Below are 13,000 nucleotides of genomic sequence, written 5' to 3' on the forward strand. Positions count from 1 at the left end.
CGTTGTGAATTGGTTAAACGAAGGTTGGTGGACTAGGAAGGGTCTTAGCCGCCCTCGATAGAAAGTGGTTAGTAGGAGGAAAGTTGCATCATACGTGAGAAAAACTTCGTGAGAGTGCAAATGAAGAAGTTCACATCAATTCACATCAGAGACCAGGCCACACACCACGGGCAGGATGGCACCCAGATGTCTGCACATCCTTGGCGCGTACCTTCAATAGTTTTAAGTACCCACCAGGGGTCTTGGAATTTTCATAGTTAAGGGCCTTCGGCCCNAATTTTCATAGTTAAGGTCCTTCGGACCAAGCGAGTATCTCTTGTCTCAGATTTCCTTTTACGTTTATTGTTTGTTACGGGTTAATATGGAAGGTTGGTTTTCCTCACGTCTGGTATGATCCGTTAGCGACTTTCTCACGAGGGCGGCTAAAACTCTTCCTGGTCCACGAATCGTCTTATTATCCAATCGGAGACGGTGTCTACTGCCCTCACTTCCTTAACCAAAATTGTCATCTACAAAATCCGATAGTCCCGTGTCCTTAGCACACCCACCCTTAGCTTTCCTCAGACACAGTAAAACTTCACTTATTCTGTATTCTTAGAGTAGTCAACATATCTTTACCGGTCTCTACTCTTATAACAGTCGCGTACTTAACGAATCAGTGTAACTAAGTTTTGCATAAGGAATGAATTGTGATTTATGTCAATTCAGTGTGTATTCCGTTGTGATTGCTGAATTCGTAATAAAGTTTAACTAAAACAAAATTAATAGTTGTGTTACGACTCAGCTATTTTATTTCATTATCCAACCCACAAGTTTACGTGACACCAGCGTTGTCGTGAGAGTGTGGTCCGTGTAAGAGAGAGAGAGAGAGCGTTGGATCCCTTGTGACGAGAGTTACAAATTAACTATTGCGTTGTTTAGACCATAATACGTTATCGTGATTAATCAACATCTGTACAATCCATTCATTGTAAATAAATCATCATTATAATATTATATTTACGATATTACATATATATATATATATGTCGGAGATGGACGGACAGCGGGACTTTCCGTCGGGAATGCTAGGAAAAACCTCCCATCACCATAGTCAAGATTTTAATGTTTAAGCAATAAAAATAAGGAAAACAACTTTTAATGTTCCAACCTGGCGTTACGACGATGGGTTCAGGTCTAAGGTGACATAATGGGTCACCAGACGTAGCCACGGTCACGGGAGGGCCGCGTACCTGACAGAGGTACGGAATGATTTTATGACTTTATGATTTTATGACTCCTTAAAAACAAGGATTGACCCGAGAAGCGGGGACAGGAGTATATAAGGGTAGGTTCATCTGGATTGAGAGAGTTTGTAGTTAGTTAGTCGTTGAGGGAATTGCCGAGTAAGTCACGCTGATACTGGTCATCCCGTGGACCGTGGATTCGTTACCGAACCTGGATTCGTTGTCACCATCATCTCGAACATCCTATGGCCATTACTCATAGCCTCTTGTAGCGTCCACATTCGTACTGACAAATATTAGCTACATTCGCGACGATAAAGTAAGTAAAGGTTCATAGAACGCCCCAAAGTGCCAACTTGATTCCGACATATATATATATATATATGTAATAACTAATAATATATATAATATATGTATGTACATATATATATGCTTCACATGCAACCTAGTGATAATCACGCATGCTCTTAGTTCTAGAGTTATACACAAAAGCACGTTTGGTAGTACATACACATAAACAATAGTTGAATTTACGATATACTTACAAAATTGAACGAAATAAAAATTAAGTCATGCCAGCGCGAGAATATTAGCCTTCACCAAGTTACCACCCATCGATTTGTCTTTTTCTGTTTACATTAAGGATGATTATCATCAGCGAGTTAAGTTTAGGGGGAGTTGTATAAAGATGCGGTCGTTTACATCAGAGTGAAGTAAAAATTAAAATTAGTTTAAGCTTTTTTTCGAATATATCGAAAACTAAGGTTGAGCGACGATAATATGTGCAAGGTAAAGTTGCTCAGAATAATGATTTTGACAACATATCTCAAGGTCATCGAAATCGGTGGGCGGTAATACCCCTTTGTAAATAATTACCCTATCCAATGATTATTAATTATATGTATATTTATATATTGTATATGTATGTATATGTACATATATAATCATCTCCTGAGATTCATGTTAAACCATCTATGCATTATAAGAAACGATGTGAAATCGTTGCAAGACATTCCTCGCGTTAGTTCTACGAGTTTAAGATATTTGAAAAATATGTAAAATGATACAACTAGAAGAAGGGTTGTAGGACTCTTATAGTTTAAAGATGTTTAGATTTCTTATCGAGATATGTAAATAAATTGTAACTTGTACTTCAAGCAAACGTATATTATTATTTCAAAAGGACACTATTGTTTCTTTAATAGCAAGGGTGACGGTAAAAAAACATTAATATTGAAACGGAAATCGATTTGAAATAAAATTGTCATACAATTGTATGCACCTTCATGCATAATTTTTGTAAGTATATGGAGGAAGAAATAAAATATAAAATTTACGATCCATTTATATTACTTAAAATCTTACATATATATATATTATATAATATATACTTAATATATATATATAATATATATTTACTACGTAATATATATATATATATATAATCGTATATATATATATATATATATATATATATATACATATATATATAATGTAGCAAATGTGAACAACTTAGGGGGAAAAACGGAACATTTTGTCGACATATGCAAGTACTTACTTATGTGTACAAGGTATGATGTACATTTCAGTATATTGATTAATAACATTGCCATTATATGCTCAAACTTACGTTGTCGAGGAAATAATTTTAAATGCGACGTTTACATTCTCTTATTGTTACTTTTAGATGTGTAATTATCCTGTGAAATTAGTAACAGAAAATTCAATACGCATCACGTATATATTCCGTCGTATTTATTTATACTCCAGTTTTATGTTACGTGCATTATATACAAAACGAATGACTAAATCGTGACGACACGTTTGGCATATACGTATATATTTAGCGTTTAATCTGTCGTTGAAAAAATGAACTAAACACAACTTATCGATAGTGTCTTTGATAAGTTTTAATATACTTGTGATTGTACGCATTTTTATCGAAGATCTGTACATCTGAAAGCTGCTAAATATTTCTCCCACATAATTCTCTAACAACGTATAATTTAGTTTATATATCCATTTCTTCTCACCGGTAATAACACGTCCTCGGAGCAAAAATCATATCGTCTATATACAGATTAAAAATCCACGCTTCGTTTACAATCGTTTAAACATTGTCGAACTTTCAATCTCGAGTTACTAATAAAATACAGGCAAACGATTATCAAACGATCACCGCATCATATCCATTATTCGGTTTGCAATTTTACAATAATTCTCGCTAAACGTCGTTCTCATGACACTGTTCGACACTGTGATCGCATAAACTTTTGCAAATCACGGGCTGTCTACTTGCCGAGAATCAGCGATTGTTGCACATGATTTCAGTCTGACAATTTTTATACACAACTTTTACCACTTTCCCCCCTTTCTTTATCTTTATCATCTCGTGATGCATGACTAAAACGTTTTATTTAAGTATCTTCAAGGCATGACGATGTACACCTGTTCAATGGTTGCATTTCAGGCTCAGAATGTCGGCGATTGTCAACACAGATTACAACATTTTATTTAATAACACTTGTTCGATAGTTTTAATTATTAATTAGACATCGGTATATAATATATATGATTCTTTAATATATATATTTCGTGAAGAATATTTCTTGCGAATAATTATTTATCTTATTTATCTGCTTTCTGAAAATTTGTAATCGGTAACCTGCTAAGATTCTTCTTTCTTTTTTTTTTTTTTTTCTTTTCTTATATGCTTACTCTTTCTTTACATATATGATGATGTTAGCAATAGTAATGTACAGAGGCCCTTAAATAACATTTCCCCGAGAAAAGTGTATATTTCCGTGTAAACGTTGGAACGGTATCTGTCTTCTTTGATCGAAAAATATCTTTTGCGTTATAATGTTCAAATTTACTCGAAGAAGGAAAAAGCCAATTCTTAAGTTCTTTCGTGTTAATGAAGGATTTCATCCTATTGGATTAGACAGATTATTTCCTGCATTAGCTGCAAGTGTTCTCTCGTTCTTTCTTCCTTCGTCTTTTTTTAATCTCTTTTTCTTTTATACAACAATAATATCATACCTATTATATAATATTTATAGTGACGATATAAATATTATAGCATTGGTATACATTATCTTACAACTCGTATTAAAGTTATAATAAATCTAAATCTAAGTCTCGCGCATGAGTCACTTTTTCTTCTCCCTTTTTTCTTCCTTTTTTCTTTTTCTTTTTTCTCTCTTTTCGACGGTACTAATCCTGTAAGAAATCAAATGTTCTCTATCGATGTTTAACCCTACTATAATCTAAGTTGTTAACGCGTTTTTATGCAAAGCCCTTAAAAGCAAGAGAGTAGAATACAGTCTATCAATGCTGCTGCGTGCAAAGAAACAAATTCTGTTCATTTAAGCACGATATATAATTTTTCGGCAATACAATGTCAGACTGCCATTTTTGCCATTTGCGTTCACTTTTCGTTTTCGAAACAAATACGGCAGATTTTCATGTCCGATAAAAATATTTTACACTTTGACATTGTAGGTCGATCGTCCCATAAATAACGCGATTTTTCTGACACTTAAGTTTAAAGCGAAGGAAGTTATCGTTACATGGTTCAGAATTTTACGAAAAGAGGATAGAAAATTTCAAGTAGAAAGATATCTACTACGCCAACAATTATATAATAGAAATAAAAGAGAGTATATTACTGATTGACCAAATATATTGGCAGAAAACATTACATTATTTACGGGGTGTGTTAATATAACTGTTTGCGATGCTAGTCGACTTTTCTTCAAGTTTTCTGAGATGTACGTACGGAAAGCAAATACAAAACACTTTACGTGTATAAAAAGCCAGTGTTTATGTTTATTCGTGTTGTTGTTGTACGGTTAATAGAGGATACCGCAGACAGTGAACGTTATATATCGTCGATTCGTAATTCGGTTTGTATCGCTGAACAAAATGAGATTCAGTCTCGGTTGCTTTAAATACAGCAATACATATTTGGAAATATCATCGCCAAAATGAACTTACGAATTCTTCGATGAAGCATGAATGCCATGAATATATAAATGACATTTTTTCTACACCTTAGAACGATGTAACATTGCACAATATGTTACGCATAAGTAATAAATATTCCTAGATTTAAAGATATCTTTATATCTTCTCTTGCGCTAAAAATGAATCGTGTCGAAGGTCATGGATCCCTTTCATAAGTGATATTCATGTTAGATTATCTTGGAAAAAAATGAATAAACAGTTTCCACGAAACGACCATGTTAAAAAAGAAAGAAAGAAAGAAAAAGGAAAAAAAAAAGAAAATTTGTCCGTGTTTTACTATTCTTCTTAAGAACAAACTATCATTTTAAATGAAACACGGGGAAGCGTTTCTCTTTAGAAAGTGAAGAATTTGCAAATAATTATACTCGTTTACGAAAATAATAACATTAACCGATTCGTTAACGAGACGATACAACCGACTTGCTTTCTGAAGTTTCACGATAGCTATTAGTTCTTGCGTACTATGCCCGATTTCAATTTCCTTTATTCTTGTAAACAGGACATTATACAGATTATAGACAAGTTGGACAATTTTGTAGTGAAGTGAAAATAGGAAATTTCGTTTCTTAATTATTCAACGCTGTTGTCAATGAGCTATTCATATTTCTAGAAAAATGATATCGTTTATTCACGTGATTCTTTCGGAACTATTATGGATACAAACTATCATTTTAAATGAAACACGGGGAAGCGTTTCTCTTTAGAAAGTGAAGAATTTGCAAATAATTATACTCGTTTACGAAAATAATAACATTAACCGATTCGTTAACGAGACGATACAACCGACTTGCTTTCTGAAGTTTCACGATAGCTATTAGTTCTTGCGTACTATGCCCGATTTCAATTTCCTTTATTCTTGTAAACAGGACATTATACAGATTATAGACAAGTTGGACAATTTTGTAGTGAAGTGAAAATAGGAAATTTCGTTTCTTAATTATTCAACGCTGTTGTCAATGAGCTATTCATATTTCTAGAAAAATGATATCGTTTATTCACGTGATTCTTTCGGAACTATTATGGATACCATAATTCGTTAAATGATCAAAAGAAGAAAAAGGAATGGCAAACAACTGTTGTTCGCGCTGATTCGTTATTCCTTTAGTGTTAAATACGCGTATATACAATATACATACGTATCTTTTTAAAGGATATTCTCGTCAAAGACGTGCGTATATCTTTTGAAAAGCTCGCCGCCACGTAAATACATGTCCGTCGCAAATGTTACACTGCAAATTCTGTCTTACTTTCTTCTTATACTAACGTCTCATATCGTCCATATCGTTCTTCAGGAAATGTAACATATTTGTAACGCAAAATGTGGCCATACTGGCAAATTTGGTCCAACACGTACGTGGTTCTCGTATAAGGGCATCGGAGTTAAAATCTGCCAATCGCGTCCAGATCGTTTGCATACTCTTTCTTCGTATATTTACAATTCACGAATCTTATGCATATCTTTTAGTATACACGATCCTATTGAGAATTGAAAGAAATAATTTCTTGCGTAAAAATTCATTAGAAATATGAAACATAAAATATTGTGGAATTTTGTTCGATTTAAATTTACGTTTTGAAACAATTTGTATAGGATGTACAAAAGGTAAGTTTGGAAAACACCATAGCGGCATTCCACGCTTTTGGAACGGTGGAGATTCGAAAAAAAAATTCCTACAGAATTGAACCCTAACGTTGAGGTTCAAGATTATTTTTTTTCTATTCCATCGTATTCTACTCGTCACGAGGATCAAACGCCTCGAGGGAACCACGAGTCGCACTCGGTTGTTCTCTTCGAGAAGATTATTAAAGTGTTATTATTAATTCCACATATGTACGCGTGTATGTATATACATTTTGTACCGAAAATCGTGGTAGAAGTCGAGAGGCGGAGTTTCACCATGCAAAGGTAAGTCGAAAATGTAGAATGGTGAGTGTTGATACAAGGCTACGTTTCCGAGAAAACCCAACTATGAAATTTCATCGTGTGCACTTGAAAAGCAACGAGAATGAAGTATATGCAGCTTCATAGCTGATTTTCTCGAAAACGAAGCCTCGTATGAAAAATCGTAACTTTGCGCGTGATGCTCTGTACCACGATCTTCGGTACATCCTATATATAAAACTGATATTACTCATAATATATTTGCATCTTGCGATCAGGCAGAGTTTACATAGCGCGCTATTGACGAAGCCGCTGTCAATTATTCTTTAGCACATTTGAAACAACAGATCGACAATCGGCAAAGAATAACGAGAGATGACTGCGGTTCAGAAGTTCCAGGTCGTCGTCATTTCTTACGATTGGATCAATTCAGTGGATCAGTTCAGGTGAACGGATTATATCCATTGAAGGATGAATTAAAATATCGAATCGAATATCGTTTAGAATCAAGGCGTAATCTTAGGGAGAGACTTGGCCGAAAAGTAGAAACGCGAGTCCGGTGCTGTTTAAACAACGCGTTAAAGCGATGGCCATACGAAAGTTAGCACGGCTATTATGCAGATTCGAAAAGGAAGAAAGAAAGAAAGATACCTGCGTGCGACGGTAGATGCCATTTATCGTGTATTTGACTATGAATATATATTATAAATCAGATCAGTTTTATATATATACATATATACATATTGATGCTCGTTGATTGTTAAGACGTTTGATCCTCGTGATGAGTAGAATATGATGCAATAATAAAATTTGACTTTGAATTTCAAGCTCAAGGTGAATTTTGCACGAACTTTTTTTTTTTAAAAATCTCCGCCGATCCAAACGCGTGGAGTCCCATTATGATGGCTTTTACGCTTACTTTTTACACACTCTTTACATAACAAGCGCATTTTACTTTCTTTATTCTTCTGTAAATTAATGAAATAGATACAAACGGTAAATTGATAATGTTATTCGTTGTCGATTCTTGCAATTTTCAAATACTATTTAGTATTGTTAAATATAGGAATTGATCAAATTTAAGTATAATTAATATTCAAAACACCATATGTATAAATATGCATAAATATGCATAATGCAACTGTTCCCTATAGTAGATGTAATATAACTTATTTAAAATTTTGTTATTTGTTTGTTACTTAGAATTATTCAACATTTCTTTCATAATTTCAATCATAAATCAATTTGAATGCATTCTTGAAACTTATAAAATTGCTATTTCCATTTTTAACATTCATTTATGTATTTTCATTTTCCTCTTTTATACAATTTTCAAAAGTAATTAGGTGATAAAAGATATAAATTGATAGTTACTTAAAAATTGATAAAAGATATAATTTGATCTACTGTAGCAGAAAAATATCTATTTACCAATATTTTCTGCATATTCGAAAAATCTGGGAATATTTTTAATTTAAAACTAAGAAACGAAAAGAGAGAGAGAGAGAGAGAGAGAGAGAGAGATCAATTCAGAGAGAAAATCAATTACACATATAATTATACATGTATTAAATATGTTACAGAATTTCATTCGTGCGATTTTATGATTTTGAAAATGCAATATTTATATCTCGAGTATCATAATGTATAATTTATAATATGGTGCTGATAACGTTATTTTTTCGTTAAGATATTTTTAAGAAGATAGCTTAGTTCCTGTATTTCGCCGATTAGAGTTGAAAATTAATTTTTAAACGTACGATCGTATCGAAAGTACTAAGAAGAATATTTTTAGAATTTTATATGTCTGCTATTTGCAAACGGCAATACGCAGATTCGGACAGATTTTAATGCCTCAGCCAATTGTTCCTATAATGAGTTTTATATATATGTATATATGCATATATATATATATATATGTATATATATATATATGCATATGTATCGTGTATATGTTTGCACTTGCAAATTGTCAAATATTTCACTATGTCTTTAATATTTTCTCCTTTTTTTTTCCATATGATTACATTTTATTACCTACGCACGTACATGGTATGTATTTTCCTCAGTACAGTGCATCGATGCTGTACATAACAAAGATTCATGGTATGCTTTCTACACAGAGCCATTTTAATTGCTTCTATGTGTATCATTTATTATTTTTCCTATGTTCGGTATTATGTTTCATAACGTTATTCCGTGACTGATATTATATACCATATAACAGATTTAAAAATATTTCAGAATTAAACAAGAAATAATAGAATGACTATAATAGATGAATAGCAACTTAGAACATAATAAAAATACATTATTACAAGTAATGAGAGTAATAAAAAAAGAGAGGAAAACAAAATGAGGAAGTAGGTACATAGGATTTGTTCAAGTGCATTCATTTTACACAATGTTAGAGAAAGTATTTAGAGGGAGGAATCGGGAAGATAGATATAATGTGGTGAAGAAAATGCCAGTAGAGTAGCCGCCACTTTACTTTACTTCTGTTTTCCTAAATCACAGTCACATGTATGGCTGCTAAATCACGGAACATATTTCATCACCAATATTTTTTAACAAAAAAAGAGAGAAAAGAAGGAAAGGGGAAGAAAATATGAAAAGTAACTTCAAAATCTTATCAATACTGGAAAGATAGTTCACTAGTTTACACAAGTACAAAATATAATATTTCATTTAAATTCTTTGAAAGGGGCAAGTACTTAGAGACACTCAATCTCTGTTAACGTCCATTCCTGTATACAAGAAGAAGTTATTCAGAAAACAATGCGATCATTCCAAAAAAAGCCAGATATATTAAAATGTTCCTTCCTTTTTTAAATATCCGTAACGTGAGAAATATTTTATCACTTTCATTTGTGTAAATTATAAATTAGATTACATGATTCATATAAAATATCGTGAAAACCACAACTTTTAAAACAAAGATATTTTTAAAAAAAGATAAAGCTATTATACCTAAAATATTACTTTTGATTAAATAATGTAGTATTTATAAAACGAACGTTAAAAGATATTGAATTTTAGATAATTTGTGCTATTATAAACGACTTTAAAATTTTTCTCTGAGTACTAATTCTGATAAAAGTGACGCGGTAAATAAGAAGAGTAACATTGTTTAAAAGATGTGATATGAACACGGAATATATGATTTCTAATAAAGCCGTCTAATAAATGTGTAAATATCATCGCTAAATTACATTTTTTACACAATAAATATACTTTTAAGGAGATAGAGATAGAGAGAGAGAAAGACAGACAGACAGAGACAGACAGACAGAGAGAAGAAACTTCATCTTAAAAAGAAATCAAAACTTTTTCAAAGTATTGTTCACAGGAGTGACCAATGCAGATTTCAAGTGTCTCTTCTCTTCGGTAATCGCTTGCCACCAGTGTGTTTAACGCACTATAAAAAAACAATAATCAAGAAATGGTAAGAGAGTAATGTAATTTCGTGCGCGCGCACGGGCGCGTGTGTGTACACAAATAATAATATCCTAACACTTTAGGAAAGGGTTAACTTTGGAGAAGGGTTGGGGGACCATTCCGTGCGCAACAGTTCATATCTGAAGGCCCACAATCTATAAATCTTTTCTTTTTTTGTTTTATCCTAATCCTGCCTGCGTTTTCATTATAATTATTATTCTACAAATTACAATGCTCTACTCTACCGTTTCGGATGTATCCTAATTTTTATATAATATATATATATTCAGTATATTGTATATTTTTCCTATTTACAAAATATGTAGAATAGACATTGTTCCTATCCTAACTACAATATGCGTGCCGTGGCGCGAGACTTTTAAACCTTTCAAGGTGCGCTTTTTTTTTTTTATAAACATATCACTAATTACATAATCTATTTTACAGCCAAATTCAACAATTTCTGTTGAAATTCAACGCGTTTCCTCTAAAGGTGTGAACATTTCTCTATAACGTAAAAATACATTTGACCGATAAAATGCGCTAAAATAAACGAAATATGTATATATATATATAATTTTCATAATGAACAACGATTTCTGTTAAAAGCGTAGTAACAAAATTTGAATTGCAACAACATATTCAATAAACCTCCTCGGCACCTTTTTTCTTAGCTTGGTGCTTGATATTAGTATTAAATTTTATCTATTTGCAATTATATTTTCCATTAAATCATATACGCATTTAATTAGGGCATGCTAAAGATAAAAGCAAATAACTTGTCATGGCCAAAAAAAAAAGAAAAAAAAAAGAAAAAAAAAACAGAAAAAAATACGGCCTTCATAAAACCGCTTACATCTAAATTGGCCAAAAGGAAAAAAGAGAAAAGAAGTAAAGAAAAAAGCAGATTGACTTTAAAATGCTTATAAAACGTAAATCAAACGCGTTGAATTTAAGCAGAGTTCTAAAAACAGTAGATAAGTACTTTCGAGAATATTGTAAACATATTACATATTACCTATCAAATGGGGTCTAACAATTAATTCTTTATTATTAAGGGACTTTTTATTACGCATGCATTCCCTTGTTTGTCGCCGCACAATGGCACGATTTTTATCTCCATTATAATAATCTATGAATCACCAAAAGAATGCTTCCGTCTTAAAATTGTCAGACACAGCATCATAGATACTTTAAACTCTCCAGATATCTTCCACTCCAAGTCATGCCATAGTATTTACAAGTAAAATAAACATATCTGCAGACTGCATTACATAAATTTTGTGCAATGTTTATCGCAGTTCTTTCTTTTTTCTATAGTTTTCTTTTTCATCTATATCATATATAAAGTATAACTAAAGTATATAAACTCTGATTTCATCTTATAATGCTTCATTAATTCTAATACTCTCTGATTACGTTTTTCTCTTCCTCTTTCTCACAAAAACACCCACACACATCCTACACTCACGCGAAACTTCATTTTCTATATCATGCATACTCCTTCTTTCTTTCTACTTGGATCTCATAGTATTTTTAACAATGTTTAACAATGGCTTAGGCCTTCCATAATCCTTGCAAGGTGTTTCGATGTACAAATATCGGTTATGTACGTTTGGTACTGTACAACTATGAGTTGTGATTTTATAATGTAGTAAAATAATTTCTTCACTTCTATATTACCATTTCATCTTTAGATTTAGAATACAGAAGAGTATTGTCTTTTCTTCTGATAGAAGAAAGCTCTTTTTTTTCGAATTACATATTTCGAAACAGTTATTTTATGTGATTCTATTATTCCTTCCTCGTTTCATTATTAAACAGGATAATATGATTAAGCCTGTAAGTTGAGCTTTTAACTTTCTAATGAACGTTATATCGTTGCTAAAATACAGTAGATTCTTTATCACACCAACATTTTACAATTTTACATGTTATTATTCCAATGGAACACAGATACTCGAACACGCATTTAAGTCAACATTAGTAATCTTGAGAAACAGTCGACTCAATATTTCTTCAGTTTTATATACAATAAGAAGATTTTACTGATATGTGTACATCAAACTCACCTTGATATGCCTGTCTAAGTTACCTGCACCAGGTTACATCAAAGTTCGAATTGCACTAAAGCCTTGCAGCACTTTACAACTCGCTAAAACTTGTACATCAACAATTTTTTCGATAAAAACTTTCCTTCTTTCAATGAATAATGATGTACTCATGCTGTGGAGTAAGTGGATGCATAGTATCACAGTTGGCACGTGGGCGCTAGCTACCACTACTGCTTACAGGCAGTATATGTGGAGCTCCCATCGACGTAGGGGGAGCAGTCAATGGTCCTATGGAAATGGTCGTAAATTTTATAACATACATCATCTCTTACAATTATTATATTCAAGAATAAAAAAAAATATGAAATAAT

At 32.3% G+C, this 13,000-nt stretch overlaps 1 protein-coding gene across 3 annotated transcripts in view; it reads right to left on the reverse strand.

Annotated features, from left to right (window-relative positions):
• Positions 1-10,580: 10,580 nt before the first annotated feature.
• LOC100747566 (putative transcription factor capicua) overlaps positions 10,581-13,000 on the reverse strand; it is a 59,127-nt gene continuing 56,707 nt past the window's right edge. For all 3 annotated transcript variants that reach the window (XM_024368092.2, XM_024368091.2, XM_024368093.2), the window contains exon 22: positions 10,581-12,917. In XM_024368092.2, coding sequence (XP_024223860.1) covers positions 12,847-12,917 — 71 coding nt within the window. In that variant the 3' untranslated portion in view covers positions 10,581-12,846. The remainder of the gene's footprint in view (positions 12,918-13,000) is intronic.

The sequence above is a fragment of the Bombus impatiens genome, unplaced genomic scaffold, assembly GCF_000188095.3.
Source record: "Bombus impatiens unplaced genomic scaffold, BIMP_2.2 scf_0389, whole genome shotgun sequence".
Classification (NCBI taxonomy): Eukaryota; Metazoa; Arthropoda; class Insecta; order Hymenoptera; family Apidae; genus Bombus; species Bombus impatiens.